At 38.8% G+C, this 17,227-nt stretch overlaps 1 protein-coding gene across 1 annotated transcript in view; it reads left to right on the top strand.

Moving 5' to 3' along the window:
* The window catches only part of CLVS1 (clavesin 1), a 154,507-nt gene that overhangs the window by 49,003 nt on the left and 88,277 nt on the right, over positions 1 to 17,227 (top strand). The window contains exon 2 of the mRNA XM_037167433.2: positions 7,904 to 8,078. Within this exon, the coding sequence (XP_037023328.1) occupies positions 7,904 to 8,078 (175 nt within the window). The remainder of the gene's footprint in view (positions 1 to 7,903; positions 8,079 to 17,227) is intronic.

Here is a 17,227-nt window from a genome sequence, read left to right as displayed (position 1 = left end):
GCTTGTTCCATGTGTAGAGGCCAGGATGCATCAGAGGAGTTGCAGGTGAAGCCCATGCTCCTCTCCACCTTGGCTTCAGCACTACTATCCAATGAGGGTCAAAACACTTTTGTAATTGTGAAAGCTATGCAGTGATTATTTTAGCACTTAGCTTTGAAAGAAGCTTTAGATGGGATGAAGAGGTAAAGAAGTGTACCCCGATGTAATGTTTCTGAATAGATATTTGGTGGTAAACTATCTGCTAAACTAATTTGTAGTCTTAGGAGGACCTTAAATTCTCAAGAACAAATTATAAACACTTCTAAATATTGACTATGAACTTAAAAGATTTGCAGACAGAACTAGCCAAAGAGCTTTAATTACTATTTTTAACAGACTTCTTGCTATGATATTCAGAAAAATTAGCATAAGAATAAGCACTGTGATTTCAGGATTAACTGTAAGGCTTTCCCCTCCTTCTTCTAAGAAACAGTGTCGCTAGCAACCATATCATATCTGTATGTCTTCATCTGATCATCTTTAGCTTCCCTTTTCTTATATGAGTCTAGCTCTGGGACCTAGGTTCTATACTCTTCACTAAACATTAAAAGCATGAAAAAGTCACTTCTTGAAACATAACTATCTTCTCATTGGTAAACCACTTATTTTTCCATGATTTTGCATCTAATTTGTATTATGCTGGGACTTATATTTTAAAGCCTCAGGAGGTGATATTGGGTGCTCCACTTATATAAACAACAGCTAAGGAGCTGGTGTGGCTCAGTGGATTGAGTGTCAGCCTGCAAACCAAAGGGCTGCAGGTTCAAATTCCAGTCAGGGCACATGCCTGGGTTGCAGGCCAGGTCCCCAGTAGGGGGCATGTGAGAGGCAACCACACACTGATGTTTCTCTCCCTCTCTTTCTCTTTCCCTTCTCTCTAAAAATAAATAAATAAAATATTTTTAAAAACAGTAGAACCTACAAATAAATCGCTTCATAATCTCTAATTTCCCACCATAAAATTATGAAACTCTCATAGATAAACCATTAATAAGTTCTAGTTAGTACGAAATTAACATTTTGGGAGAAAAAGTTGAAATTTTCTATTTTCTAGTAATAGTTTTTATATCTCATTGCCAATTTGCTGTTTATATAGTGCTTTCACATACATTATCTCATTTGAGCTCTTAATTATTAATCCAAAACTGAAATAATCTACCACCGAATGTATAAGTATTAAGCACATATAGAAAAGGATTAAAGAAATGTAAACATCTGTCTCAGTTTACTTTGATACAATTGCTAAAATGTGCTGATACAACTGTGATCATAGGAAATATAGAAAAATAATTTTTCCTTCTAGGTTTTTAGAGTTCAGCAATGTATAAATATAAATGAGTTGGTAAGTGAAGAAATTCTGAAAATGTTGTCTTCTATTCCCATTTCTACAATTTGCATGAAGTTGCTGAATTGTTTATGACCAATCTTATTTGCATAGAAACCTTATTAAAAGGTAGCTTACCTTGGCAGATTACATAGAAATTGACCACACAGATTACAAACTCTAATAAGCACTTTTTTTAAACATAAATTTTTATATAGTGCAATTTTAGGCAGCACAGAGGGTTGCCCTATACTTTATGTCCAGTTTCTCCTATTATTAACATCTTATATTAGCATAGTATATCTACTATAGTTAATGAACCAATCTTGATACATTATTACCCACTAAAGTTCATACTTGATTCAGATTTTTTTAGTTTTTACCTAATACCTCTTTTCTGTCCTAAGATCTCATTTAAGATACATTACATTTGGTCTACATGTCTCCTTAGGTTCCTCTCGGCTATGACAGTTTCCTAGACTTTCCTTGCTCTTTATTGACAAAAAACTTTCCTTTTTTTACCAGCAAACTTGACAATTTTGAGGAGTACTCATAAGGTATTTTGTAGAATGTCTCTCAATTGTTATTTGTCTAGTGTTTCTTCTTGATTAATCTGGGTTATGTTGGGAGAAGAAGGTCAAAGAGGAAAAGTACCATTTTCATCCCCATATGAAGAGTAACTACTATCATCATGATTTACTCCTGTTGATGTTGGCCTCAGTCAACTGGCTGAGGAAGTGTTTGTTTTCTGCACTATATACTCTTTTTCTTACCTTTTCCCATATTGTCTCTTTGGAAGAGAGTTACTGCTCAACCCCACTTAAGGAGTGGGGAGTTATGCTCCACCTGCTTGGAGGTGGAGTAAATAGACTAAATATTTAGTGTAGCAGATATTTTAAAATATAAAACACTGAGATGATTTCACAAATCCAAGATGTCAAATTAGAGAAGAGGAAAATGATGAGGAAATCCATATGAGGCAGCGAAGAAGTGCAGAACTTAAGATAAAGATCACAGTTACTGTATGAGGTGGTATCATGCTCCTCAACAGGAGTAAAGCCTCATGACTTCAGACACATTCCATTCAACTTTTTTTCTACCCACCAAGTTCCTTTGGAAAAGCAAAGCATTTGGACATTTGGAAACTATAATGAAGTCCTTTCACTTTTCTCCTGGGATCGTCCCATGAATATGATACTTCATTCACTGCCAATGCTTATCCTGCAATAAGGTTTTGGTTTTGAAAATGCAGCTTTCATCTTTCCAGGTAGAACTTAATGTCTTTTCTTGGGAGTGTATCCAAGTGGGTATGTGATGGGAAGAAGCACTATCACTCATTTATATGGGAGTAAAAAGAGATAACAATTAAGTGATTTGCTAAAAAATCTTTGTAATCAATGTTTTTTATCTTCACCATTCAACTGAAAGAGCTGTCTCAAAATTTTCCTAAGATTTACTTGCAATGAAATATAAAGGCCCTTACTCCTTCCTTATTCTCCCAAATCTTGCTGTTGTATTTGACTTGATTATCTACCCTCTGGCATTAGATACTTGTTGCTTTATAACAAACCATCCCCAAATTCAATGGCTTAAAAAATCAACAATGTATTACAGCTCACATATCTGTGGGACAGCTGGAGTTTACCTGCGCTGGGTTCAGCTGGGTGGCTCTTCTTTTCATGAAAATCTGCTAGTTGGCTGGGGAGTCACCGGTCTGTATTTCTTATGCTTCTCTTTAGTTCATGCTAGCTGTAGTATGTTTTTGACATGGCAATGGGAGAAAACAAAAGAATAATTAGCAATGAGGTCTTTAAAAGAGCTAGACTCAAAATTGACACACTGCCATTTCTGTCATATGCCATCAGTTACAAGTTACATGACCATGGGGTGGGAAATACACTCTATTGTCAATAAGCTCAATACATAGCTAGTGTGTGGATGCTCAGTTAAGTGAAGAATTGCAGTCAATAGTGCAGTAATGCAATTTATCATATCCTTATTTCTTGAAATATGCCCCCTTTAAACACAGTACTGTCTTGATCCCCTCACTTTTTATTTTCCCAGTTCTTCTTTCTTCAACCTCAGTACTGTATGTAGGCTTTGCTTGAGGCTTAGCCTTTCAGTCATGAATTTTTCCATGTGTGTGCTTTTCTTAAGATAGCTTATCTGGGATCAGACGCTGATTTTCTAATGATCATTTTTAGTTTACCATCGGGCATTTCTATATTTCCATTTGGAATTGCCTAAACTCACAATCTGGTCTCATGTCCTACTTAAATCAATGTTTCTTTCCAACACAAAGCTGTATCTGTAAAAAAAGACTTGGGTCTTTTTTAAAAATTATATTTTATTGATTATGTTATTGCAGTTGTCCTGATTTTTCTCCCTTGGTATCCCTCAACCCAGCACTTCCCACTCCCTCAGGCAATTCCCACACCATTGTTCATGTCCATGGTCATGTGTATGAGTTCTCTGGCTACTCTATTTTCTATACAGTACTTTATATCCTCATGACTATTCTGTAACTACCTATTTGTACTTCTTAATTCCCTCACCTCTTCTTTCAATCCCCCATCCGGCAATCATTGAAACACTCTGTATCCATTATTCTGACTCTGTTCTTCTTGTTTTCTTAGTTTGTTTTTTGGATTCAATTGTTGATAGATATGTATTTTTAGTATTTTTGCCACTTAACTGCTTATAGTTTTGATTTTCTTTTTCTTAAATAAGTCCCTTTAACATTTCATATCATAATGGTTTGGTGATGATGAACTGCTTTAAGTTTTCCTTGTCTGGGAAGCTCTTTATTTGCCTTTTAATTCTAAATGATAGTTTTGCTGGGTAGAGTAACTTTGGCTTAGGTACCCACTTTTCAAAACTTTGAATATTTCTTGCCAATACCTTCTAGCCTGAAAAGTTTCTTGGGAGAAATAAGCTGATAGTCTTATGGGAACTCCTTTGTAGGTAATTGACTTCTTTTCTTTTGCTGCTCTTAAGATTCTCTCTTTATCTTTAAACTTTAGTATATTAATTATGATGTGTCTTGGATGGACCTCTTTCATCCCTCTTCCTTGGGACTCTCTGTGCTTCCTGGAAATGCATGTCTATTTCCTTCACCAAATTAGGGAAGCTTTTTCTCATTAATTTTCAAATAGATTTTCAATACTTTGTTTTTTCTCTTCTTCTGAGGCCTATGATGCGAATGTTGGGTCTCTTGAAATTGTCCCAGAGGTGCTTATACTATCCTCATTTTTTTTGGATTTTATATTCTTCTCGTTGATCTGATCAATTGTTTTTCCTTCCATATGTTCCAAATCATCAATTTGATTCTTGGTTTCATCAACTCTACTGCTGTTTCACTGTAAATTATTCTTTCAGTTAGTGTATTCTTTGTTTTTGACCAGATCTTTTTCTTTTTTATGCTGCTGAGGTCCTCACTAAGTTCCCTGAGCATCCTTATAACCAGTGTTTTGAACTCTGCATGTGATAGATTGTTTATCTCCATTTTGTTTAGGTCTTTTTCTGGGGTTTTGATCCATTCTTTCACTTGGGCCATGTTTCTTTGTCTCCTCATTTTGGCAGCCTCCCTGTGTTTATTACTATATATTAAGTAGAGCGGCTTTAACTTCGTGTCTTGGTCATGTGGCCTAATGTAGTAGGTGTCCTACAGGACACCCTACAGGGTTCAGTGGCACAGGTTCCCCTATCACCCAAGATGGGTACTCCAGGTATACCCTTTGTGTGGGCTGAGTACATCCTCCTATTGTGGTTGAGCCTTGGTTGCTGTTGGCAGATTAATTGGAGGGATTTACCCAGGCCAGTCAGGAGCAAGGATTGGCTGTGGCCACTTACCACCAACCTCTGTCCTCCACAGAGGATCAGCCATGCAGGGTCAGGGTTGCAGTGATCTGATGTAGTCTATAACTCTTCGCTGGTTGTGCTAGCCCTGGGCTTCCCTGGGTGGTGCAGACCAAGGTCAGCCCCCACCTGTGTTCTGCCCAGAGTCACCCTGCCTGAGCTGTAAAGCAATATGAGATGGCTGCTACTTGTGCATTGCAAGCTGTGAATCTAGGCTGGCTGCTGATAGTACCAGGATTGGGGCTTACTGAGGCCAGCAGTTGCTTGTTTGAGAGGATTTAGGAAGTGGTACAGTATTAGCCAAGACCAGCATTCATGTGGAAAAGCATCTTGGGTGGGCCTGTAAATTGAGTGGGGCAAAGTCTCTGGGGATCTCCAAGGCAGGTCAAACAGTATTAGCCAGGTTGATGGAGACTCAGATATGGCATAATCTGGCTGGCTCTATGGCTCTGAGGGAAAGGGTTGAGAAAGAAACAATGAACTCTGCTCACTTTGATGCCAGACACTTCAGTTTCTCCCTGTATTCCACTGATTCCTTTCAAGCTGCTACCCCAGTGCTGGAGCTCAGAGACAGTGAGATTGAGTAGGTGAGTCTATGTGTGAGTTCTTTAAAAGGAACTTCTTGGGGTTCCAGAATTTTCTTCTACTGACTCAATACTTACTGGTTTTTGCAGGCAGAAGTTGTGGGGATTTATCTTCCCAGCACTGGAACCCTAGGCTGGGAAAACTGGTGTGGGGCTGGAACTCCTTGCTCCTGAGATATCCCTCCCCAAATTTTATTCACCACACATGGGTGTGGGACCAGCCTGTTCCATATCTGCACCTGGCTTAATGTGATTTATTTAATTTCATAGTTGTCAGACTTCCATTCAACTAGATTTCTGATGGTTCTGAATAAAAAGACTTGGGTCTTTAGATCATGTCTGATATGAATATAAAACGAAAACCAGACAAAGTGCTAATGAAAACTTTATGCTACATTAATAAGAATCTGACATTCCTAAAACTTAAAATATATCTGAAAGAAAACAATGATGAGAAGAGTATTAAATACCATTTTCTCAGAGATGGTTAAAGTTATTAAGACTATTGTAAATCTAGAGATTATATGGGATATCATGGCCACCATGTTCAGATTATTAAAAGTGTGTGGTATGGAAAGACCTGAAGTGGGCTTTTTTGTTTGTTTGTTTGTTTGTTTGTCTGTCTAATTTTTAGCAGCACCACACCCAAAGGGTGGATTTAAGGGAGGAAAACTTTAGCTGGATATAATGAAGAAATGCTTAGTAAAAGGAAATGTACAGAAACAGAATGAGCTGATATCTTTGCTTTTTACTTGTATCATTCCTAAAATGTATTACTGTTCCTTCTCCCAACAATGCATCAAAATCCTATCTGCCTCTCAAACACATCCCAAGCCTTTATCCCTTCATAAACTCTTTTCTGTGTACTCATATTGTATCAATTCTTTTCAATTTATCTTGCTAATCTCCTGCCTCATCCCAACTAAAGAGCTCTTCAAAAGTAGAAACACACCATACTATTTTATGAGTTCAAGTATGAAACACAATGCTGAGTTTATAATAAGCATTCAGTAAACTTTTACTGGTTTACTCTTCTATCACAGATTTCCTGATTTTAAATTTAGAATCACTAGACTTGGTTAGAATTTGAATCAGATTTAAATGCTCAAGAATCTGATAATTTCCAACTGATTTCACAAGAGGGTATGGTTTCTCATTTTTTAATGAAAGCCCAAAGGAAGTAACAGATTTTGCCATTACTTGCCACCCAAGGTTATATTTTCCTACTTACCATGAAAAAAAAAGACGCTGAATACTCTAAGATCTTAAATACATAGTCCTGATAATTTGTTGGGAGTGGAAGAGTGAATATGTCGTCATATCTTTGAGTCTGAAAATTATTTGGAATAAAGATCAGCTGGTGAATGGAAATATATGATATGGAGGAACACATACAACACTCTAGTTTGTATTCAGGTCTGCCTGTTGTCATAGTTACTGATGGACTCAAAGCAATTTCCTTTCCAAATCACACTCTGTAAAGCTTCAATGAAAATAAGCTATTCTTCATGATTTATTTTTCTCTCCCCATGAATTGAAACTAAAAAATATCATCAATTGTATGGGTTTTTTTTCCACATTTTTAGCAAGATTTTAAACAAACAAAAGCAATAAGAGGTTTAATTTAAATAAGCACCCTGATTAAGGTCTCACCTCATTTGTTCAGCAATGATTGATTCATTGAGTAGCTAGGTACTGGGACACAACTGTGATTATGGCCCAGTCTCTGCCCTAAAAGAAATGAGAGCTCTGTGAAGGAAAGAGAGGAGTACAGAGGCATGTCAATAAAAGGCAATCAGAGCTGTGGTGGAGGCAAAATAGAGAGACCTATGGAAACAAAGGAGAAACACTTCATAAAGTTTAGGGTCCTGGTGCAGTACAGCTTCCCCCAAAGGGAAGCTTCCATCCTGTGAATCTTGGAGCAGTGTTCCCGTGAAGTTTAGCAAATGCATTTCAGACACTTTGGGTACAAAACACTGATGTTACCCTGCAGGTTGGGCTCATGACAAAGTGGAGTGAGGAGACCAGCTTTTCACAAGCAAAGTGCCATCACCTGCTAATATTCATGCACAGCCTCTCCTTTTTGCTCTGGCTGCAGGAACTCCTTCACCGACATCCTCCGTGCCATCCTGCTGTCATTGGAAGTCCTTATTGAAGATCCAGAGCTTCAGATAAATGGGTTTCTTTTAATTATAGACTGGAGTAATTTTTCCTTCAAACAAGCTTCCAAACTGACACCTTCCATTCTCAAACTGGCCATCGAAGGGTTGCAGGTATGTTATTAATATACAATATAAGACTATGTGTGACAATGTATTTTTTCTTATTGCAACAAAAGTAATGTGTCTTTTAGAATAGAAAAAGAAAACAGATAAAATTCACCCATGATACTCTGTTTTCACCTTAGCTTAAATTTAGATGTTTGTGTTTTTTAATTAGCCTTCATTTTCATTAATAACTCTAAATTACTGTTACCAAAGGCACAAATTGCCTACTGTAGCAATTATGAGTAAAGCTTGGAGCTATTTAGAGTAATTCATCCGAGAGTTTACAAAAATTAAAACTAGAAAATATCTGCTTTATGAGAACGTCTGATACAGAGGTGGTATGGGAGCTTTCCAAGATTTCTAGAAGCACCTTTGTACCCCAGAGAGGTCCCCTGTGGATGTCCACATTCTAGAATACAGTGTGCTACAGTGCTTGTGCTAATGTAGATCGCTTCAGTGCAAACAACGGAAGCAGATGAAAGTCTACTTCCTGTTTGCGTGGACGTTGTCAAGACTTTGGGGAGGGATTTTCTGTGCTGTGTGAAGGTGTGGGTGGTCAGTCTCTGGATTCCCTGTGACTTTTAAGAACCAATGATTCTGTGAAAAGTAGCAAGCTTAGAGAGGTGATGCTGCTTAGCTTCTTGGTGATACATTATCATAGTACAAAAGTAAAGGCACAGTTCAGGGAGATTCAGAATCAGCATAAATAGAACTCATGTCCCTTCTTAATGTTTTGGTAAGATTGACTCAATGGGGTGATACCCTGTCCCAATAAACAGCAGTTATATGCAGCTATGTAGAGGGTACACTATTTGCTAATTTTCAGACAAAGCAGCCATTACTTTATGTGCTTCAAAGTGCAAGACTAGATAACACTTAGACACAGACAAGTGTGGTGATAGCCAGAGGGAAAGCAGGGCTTGGGGAGGTGGAGGTGGGCAAAGGGGAAATAAATGGGGACAGAAAGAGGCTTTATGTTGGGTAATGGTCACGTGATGCAGTGCAGATAATGTTTTGTTGAGTTGTACACTTGAAACCTGTATGGTTTTGTTATCCGATATCATCCCAAGAAACTCAATAAAAAATTCAATAATTATTCCAGTTTATCTAGATGCTTTGGTTTTACTTCTGGGAATAAAATGTTGTGCACCTAAGTCGTCAGCTGAACACTGAACATGGATATGGTGCCCATTTGAACCAGTGAAAATAAAACAAATAAACCAATAATGATTTTTAAAAAGCAGAAGACTAGACATCCTATCTTAATCACCCATCCTACACTAGTGTGAGGAATAAGTTGTAGGCCTGTTTCTTAAGCTGGGGCTTATTCCTATTTGGCCCCAGTAAATATCTAGTGGGCCTCTGATAAACATGTGTTTATTGAGTGGACCTAATTTGATTAAAGTAAGAAAAGAAGTAGAGCAGGCATTTGAGACGAGGAAGAGCAAGTACCCACCATTCCAGGAGTGCCCACTAGTCTTGGGGGGCCCCATCATGCAGTGTATCAGGGGCACATTCTTAAAGCCTCTGAACATTTGATCTGTCTCTCCTTCAACTTTTATCCAAGGGAGTTTGAAAGTAAGCTGCAAGGTTTATGTCATGCCCTATAATTATGCTGACCATATTTCTAGGATTTTCAGTGGTAATACAAGCTTCATTTAATTTTATCTTTTTAAAAAAGATATAATTCATTACATGTATAACTAGCTGTGATTCAAGTTCTCTGTATTTATAACAATTTTTCATAAATCAAGAAGGAAAATGTCCTTTATCCAACCTTGTGTTCTAGTTTTTCTTTCTTAAAAATGTGTGTATTATATAATATGTCCCTGGACAAATTCACTAGGGTAATGTAGGTCTTACTGAGTTAATGCATGCAAATGTGCTTTAAAAGGTAAAGCTATACATAAGCTTATAAACTATTTTTACAAAAAGTACTAGATGACCTTTCATGGGGCTAGGTGGGTCCATCTGAGCCTTCAGTTGTCAAGTACCAGATCTGGGATAAACTTTGCAATGTCCTATAGCTCTGATGAGGGAATAACCTCTCTTGGAAGAAGGAGAGATGTGTGAGGCCAGGGTCAGAGCACAGAAAATGGATATTCTTCTCTCATTGCACAGAGAAATGGTCTTGGTCCCTTTGTTCCTCTTCCCTTTTATAAAGCAAGTTAATTTTACCTTGACTATAGGAAGTTGTCAGGCCATCTGAAATGAGGCTATCTGGATGGGGGTGCAGCTTTTCCCTTTGGACTCTGCCTGCCCAAGCCCTGGAGACCTGGGGACACTTTAACAGGTTCAGTCCCTCCTACCAGGAAAAGGAAGCCAGTGGTTGCAGGGGAGGCTGAGCTGGGTGTGGCTCCTCCACCTGGGGTGTGACTCCCTCTATAGGGAGTCACGTTTAGGTTGTTGTCTTGAAAACTTGAAGAAGCCCTCAGGGTCACTAGAGTGAGTAGTCAGCTTTGATCAGCCACTGACAACTTCTCACACAAGGCTCTCCTCTTTTGGGCTTTGGAGACATTCAGACACCATGGTCGCCCCTCCAGTGGCTCTCCCTGTGACTTTTCTTTATTGCAGGGATAGTTTCCATCCCTAGTATGGCCATCAGCTACTTTTGACATTTCAAAAAGGTCACAGTTGGCCCTGACCAGGTGGCTCAGCTAGTTTGAGCATTGTCCCATACACCAAAAGGTTGCAGGTTAATTCCCACTCAGGACACACTAGAGGGATGACCAGTCAATGTTTCTCTCTCTCTCTATTCCTCTCTCTCCCCCATCCTCCTTCTCTCTCTAAGATCAATAAACATATTCTTGAGTGGGGATTTTTGACAATAACCAGAGGAAAGGGGGGGGGGATAAGTGTGGAAAAAAGGGGAAGAAATGATCCAAGGAACATGTATGAATGACCCATGGACATGGACAACAGAGTGGGGATTGACTATGGGAGTCAGGTTTGGGAGGGGCAGTGGAGAGCAATGGGGGAAAATTTGGGACAGCTGTAATAGAACAACATAATATTCAATGAAAAAGTCATAACTAGTACTAAGCAGAATTTATGCCTTTGTAGTCACACTATTTGTTGCACAAAGAGGGTCCCATTCAGGTCTCCATTTGTCAGCCATGAAGGTTCAAGATAAATTCTACAACACCACCAGTGTGAGTGAAGGCACAGATTGATGGAGAAATGGAAAGCTCTCTGAAGTCAGTGTCAGTGAGAGAGGAGAAGCCACTGCTCTTCCTTCCTCCTCTGCATCCTCAGAGAGACCTGAGGAGGTCAGAGTGTCTGCTAGATGTGTGGGAGATTGTTCAGGCAGGGATAACCGATGTTCCAGAGAAAAAAAACCCTGATGTCCCTTTGTCCTGCACTTATTTGTAAGGTAGATGTAAGAAAGTAACATTATCAGAAGAAATAATCAGATCACCTTCGTGCTAGCTCACCTGGTTAGGATTTCAGTTGTTCATTGGAGTCGTTTAGGATTACTTGCTGCTCAATGCCCTAGAGAATCTGGGGCCCTGGGACATGACAGCCCTTCCTCCAACAACTAATAATCTCTCCTGCAGGGGGAAGGAAGTGAGGGGCCACCGTTCAGACAGTGAGAAGTTAGGGTCATTTGGGGTAATTCTTGCATCCTGAATCCCAACCTTGTTCCAGAACTCCCAGTTTTAGCCCTGTTACCTCCATTCTTAATTCTCAATAAGCTAGCCATTCCAGGAGACATTCAATTACTAACGGTTGTAGGGTTGGGTTCTCCAGGGAGCAGATTCTGACATAGAGATAAACATGTAGGAGATGTACTAGGGAGTGCTCTTGGGGTCAACATTTGTAGGAAAAAAGCTATGGAAGGAAGTTTAGAGCAGGAGAAGTTAAACTGGGATTCAGTCATTTCCAGTGAAAGCCTCAGATATTCTGAAGCTGAGATGATCCTTCAGAACTGTCCCTAATTGAGGCCAAGCATTCTGGTCCTTTATATTCCCACATTGTTCAGTCATTGTGTACAGGCTTCCCTGGGAAGTTGTTGGGCCAAGTGGCTCTCTTTAGTTTGAGTCCCCAGAGGCACTGTTATCTGGGAATTTTCTCCTGGTCGCACCTGTAGTGTCCAGGTAATAAATCCTCTGTTCTGAAGGTCTGACTGCACATAGAATATCTAGTGCAATAAGTAATAGACATTTGGAATACCCTGTGATGTCATGCAATGAATCAGGGCATTTAACTTTTTTTTCTTGACTACCGACAATTTACCCCAAATTGGTGACAATCTTCTATTGAGGTCTACCAGTTATATTTCTATGCTTCATAAGGCAATTATATGTATCCAACCAAGCTTTAATAAAGGAACAAAAGCAATACAATGGAGCAAAGATCGTGTTTTAAACAAATGGTGCTGAAATAATTAGAAATCCACATGCAAAAAGATGAATCTAGACACAGAACTTACATCCTTCACAAAAATTAACCCAAAATTGATTACAGACCTAAATTTAAAGTGCAAAACTATTAAACTTCTTTAAGATAGCATAGGAGAAAACTATGCAACCTTTTGGTATGGTGATGACTTTTTAGATAAAACACCAAAGGCAGAATCCATGAAAAAAACTGATAAGCTGGATTTCATTATAATTAAAAATCTCTGGCCTGCAAAAGACAATGTCAAGAGAATGAGTAGAAATGCCTCTGACTGGGAGAAGATATTTGCAAAAGATACTTCTCATAAAGGACTAGTATCCAAAATATACAAAGATATCTTAAAACTCAACAATAAGAAAACAAATATTCAAATTTAAAATTTTCACCTCAACAGACACCTCACCAAAAGATACTTCCCATCATGTGTTATCATGAAAATGAAAATTAATGGAATAATGAAATATTACTGCATACCTAATGTCCAAAATCTGGAACACTGACAATCCCAAATGCTGGCAAAGATGTGGAGCAACAGGAACTCACATTCATTGCTGGTGGGGATGCAAAATGGTAAAGCCACTTTAGAAGACAGTTTAACAGTGTCTTAGAAAACATAATTTTACCATATGATTCAGCAATATTTTGCTCCTTGATATTTATCTAGAGGAGTTGAACATTTTTGTGCACATGAATATTTATAGCAGTCTTATTCATAATTACCAAAACTTGGAAGCAAACAAGGTATCTATCTTCCAGTAGGTTAATAGATTAAACTATGGTTCATCCAGACAATAAAATATTACTCAGCTCTAAGAAGAAAAGAGTTATCTAACCATGAAAAGACATATGACCATGAAACTTGAATGAAAATTACTAAGTGAAAGAAGCCATTCTGAAAAGGCTGCATTATGTGTAATACCAATCACATAACATTTTGGAAAACTGTGCAGACAATAAAAATATGAGTGGTTTGAAGATGGGATTGAGGATGGGGGCAGGGAGAGATGAATAGAGTCAGCTCAGAGGATGTATGACACCTGAGGATATATATCATCATCCATTAGTCTAAACCCACAGAATGTACAACATCAAAAGTAAACCTTAGTGTAAACTATGGGCACGCGTGAGTGAGTAAATATAGCCGAGACAAGATGAGATCTGTTTGGGGATAGAGGAGGAGTAGGCTGTGGCCAGTTTCTCAGGGGAGTAAGAGGCCAGCAGTGGCCAGTTTCTCTGAGGAGAAAAAGGCCCCGAGCACCTTTCTCCATAGCCTTTTATTGGGTTGTAATACACAGGAATACAGGGTGACAAGGATCAAACAGTAGATAACATTATAAAGAAATCTGAGGGCTTCAAAATCTGAGTCAGTGTCTGTCAGGCAGAGAGTTGCAGGAACTTTGGGAGAGATACCCATTTCCTCTCGGACCCTTATCATATGAATGAAAGCACTCTTAGCAGAGCAGATTTCACATGTTAATCAGCAAGTCTTTGTGATGCCAGATTTTTCCTCAGGACATGCTCTAGAAGGCAAGGAGCTTCACCTCTCCCCAACAGGTATTCAGGCTTAAGGGGATTAGAGCCAGGAAGTACTTCTCCCAGAGAACATGGGGACTCCAGCTTTGACAAAGCCAGGGGGCGAGAGTCCATTGCTCCTTATTACAGCCCCCCGAGTCCTTCCATGAAGGTCTCCCAAGTGATCTGGCTTGCGTTACCCCTCACTGTGAGGGGTCTTACCAGTCATTGACTTCCGACCAAGCTCTGGGGGCAGGGAGAGGAACTGAGGCAGCGTTTGCTACCAGAGACAGGCTTTGTCTCCTGCAGCTGGCATTCCAAAGGTCGTCTCTCGCCCTTAGCCACAAGGGGTAGAGATACAATTCCTAAAATCAGGCAGAGCGGTCTACAACACAATACATATGTGGCAGCAGGGGATTATGAAAAATCTGTATCTACCCCTTAATTTTGCTCTGAACCTAAAACTGCTAAAAAATAGTCTTAATTTTTAAAAAGACAATTATACTGACTCTGACAACATTCATCAAAAAACGACATGTTCATAGGACTTTGGTTATGTACTTCACTGACTTAATTAATGACATATAATAGCAATCATACAGAAAAGTACTCTTTAAGGGATTATCAAATTTTTATATCAAAAGATACCAGTACCGGCTAGTCATGAAATTCTAATATTTCTCCTTTCAGAGCAATGCTCCGAGGAAATGCCATTGTTTAGAATATTAAGTTGCCCCAGTTACATAAATATTCTATGACTATTAGTTCAAAGAATTATAGTTAAAAACTAATTTTGAGAATGCTGGAAGTCATTTTCTCTTACTCTGCTGTTTGATCTTTTAAATGTGGTCAATAATGCCTAGAAGAGCTCTTGTATCTCTTCATTACAACTTGTTAAATTTTAATCAAAGTAAAAGTAATATTTATGCCACCAATTTATTACACTACAGCATTAGTCTCAATTCTGCTGGAGAATTCTAGTAAAATGAGCAACACAATGAAGTCTTGCTCTTGAGTTTTGTAATGGTTCCAAAATCAATTTTTGGAATTGTTTCATGTACATCATTGAAGCCCAACCATTCCACTAAACACAGCATTTACCACTGTTCAACCAACCCAGATACTTATAAAACTTACTGTGCTGAAGTGTTGTACTTAGAAAGAGCTATAGTCTTGTGCCCCATAAGCTTTTTATAAAATAGTTGATTCCTTTTAGGACCCAAACATTTGTTCAGGGTTTAGAGAATCTTATTTTTCACTCACCAGAGGAGATGTAGGCAGCAATTTTCCTGTCCATCCTTATTTCTACACTCATGTTGTTTTACTCTAGCCATTTCTTCAGCTCTTTAAGGTTTCACTCAAGGTTTATTGCATGACCATTTTTGTTGTGGTTAAATATGGTTTATAATATTTATATCAACTTTAATTCAAACTCTCTCAAGAGCTTTAAGCTAGGCTAGTGGAAAGGGCAGTCTATTGCTTTCCTAACTCTTAACACAAGGGTTAGAGGGGTATTTAAGCAATACCCAGAGGCTCAGCCAACTGTGAATCATCCATGTCCTGGGTGTTCTGTTTTATTACACTCATTTAGTTCCTGTCCATTTTCTCTAGCCTCCTTCCTATATCCTACTTTTTCAACATTTTCCCAGAACAGATGATATGTTCACTTGCCTTGGGGGGGATCTAAAGTGTCATATTCACACAAAATATTAGAACAGTAAAAAGTCTGTCAAGTCAGTGGGCAACATGACAGTTCCTGAGCATAAATGGATAGTGTGATTAGAAATTTGAAAAGGTGGGTTGGGCAGATGCATGTCAAGTTAGTAATAGATTCATTCAAATCAACAGTCCATAACTCAGAGAGACATACTGACTCCTAGTGTATTCATTCATTCATTCATTCAACATAAAATGTGGGTCAGGTACTCTTCCAAACAGGATTACAGCAGAGAACAAAGCCAGACTGGCTTCCTGAGAGTTACATTCTGGGACTTTTTTAGGCATGGAGTAGTAGCTCACCAGCCAGCAATACTGACATTCCAGCATCTGGTTAGAAATTGAGAATCTCAGGACTTACCCCAGACCTACTGAATCAGAATATGCATTTAAGGAGTTCTCCAAGTAATTTGTATGCACAATGAAGTTGAAGAAGCAATGCTCTAAACAGGGGTGTCAAACTCATTTTCACTGGGGGCCACATCAGCCTCACAATTGCCTTCAAAGGGCCAAAATAATTTTAGGACTGCATAAATGTAACTATTCCCTAACTGTCAAGGAGTTGAAATTACATTTGGCCCTTTGAAGGCAACCGCAAGGCTGATGCCCCAGGTGAAAATGAGTCTGACACCCTGCTCTAATAGATGGTATTACAGTATAATGTGATGGATCTCAACAGCACATCAGACTGCCCTGGAAAGCTTCTTACAACCAACACCCCAGGATTTCTGATTCTGTTGATCTGGAGCAGAGGCCATGAATTTACCCTTCAAAAATGTTTCCAGGGGCTGCCGGTACAACCACACTTTGATGTGGGTGACAGGAGAATCCAAATATTTGTGATTCAGTCCTGGCTCTGCCAATTAAAGACCACAGCAATTCATCTAACTCTCTAGGTTTCAGTTTTGTCATCTGTAAAATGTGGTGTCATAACAGTACTGCCTTGAAGGTTTATGGTGAAAATTAAATGAAACATGAAAATTGCCCAGGCCATAGTCAGTGCTCACTGAATGACAGAGTGTTATCAAAAGAATGTAAAGGGGCTCCTGCGCTTACTTACTCTGGGGCTCCTGTGGCTCCGTTACAGAGATTTAAATGAAATTTCTCTCCAGAGTTCCCTGTTCTGTAAGTTTGGATCCCTGAAAATTAGACCCCACCCACTTACTCACTGGCCTTGAGCAAGGGCGCTCCCTCTCTTCACTCACCCTAGTTAGTGACTTAGGTTCAGACTGGTTTCACCTGCCCAAGCTGTGGCACTTGAAGTGTTTTTCCTTTCTATTCATGTGGTGTGATCTTTTTAATTATCACCCAACAGTCTACTCTCAACACCTTTGCAGTTGAATGATTAACAGGGTCAAAATTTATCTTTTTCATCCTGTAGGACTCTTTTCAGCAGTAACATTTGCAGTGTCTTTTATTGATTCTTAGTTTTCATGTATTAAAGAATATTAGATAGGAACAGATTAAAAGAAAAAGATAATTGTATTTTGCCAAGAAGGTTCTAATTTATGTTTTCTAAACATTCC

This window comes from Artibeus jamaicensis, unplaced genomic scaffold (genome assembly GCF_021234435.1).
Source record: "Artibeus jamaicensis isolate MK-2021 breed Jamaican fruit bat unplaced genomic scaffold, CSHL_Jam_final scaffold_916, whole genome shotgun sequence".
Lineage (NCBI taxonomy): Eukaryota > Metazoa > Chordata > Mammalia > Chiroptera > Phyllostomidae > Artibeus > Artibeus jamaicensis.
Note: the sequence above shows the minus strand (reverse complement) of the source record. Positions and strands in the feature narration are given on the sequence as shown.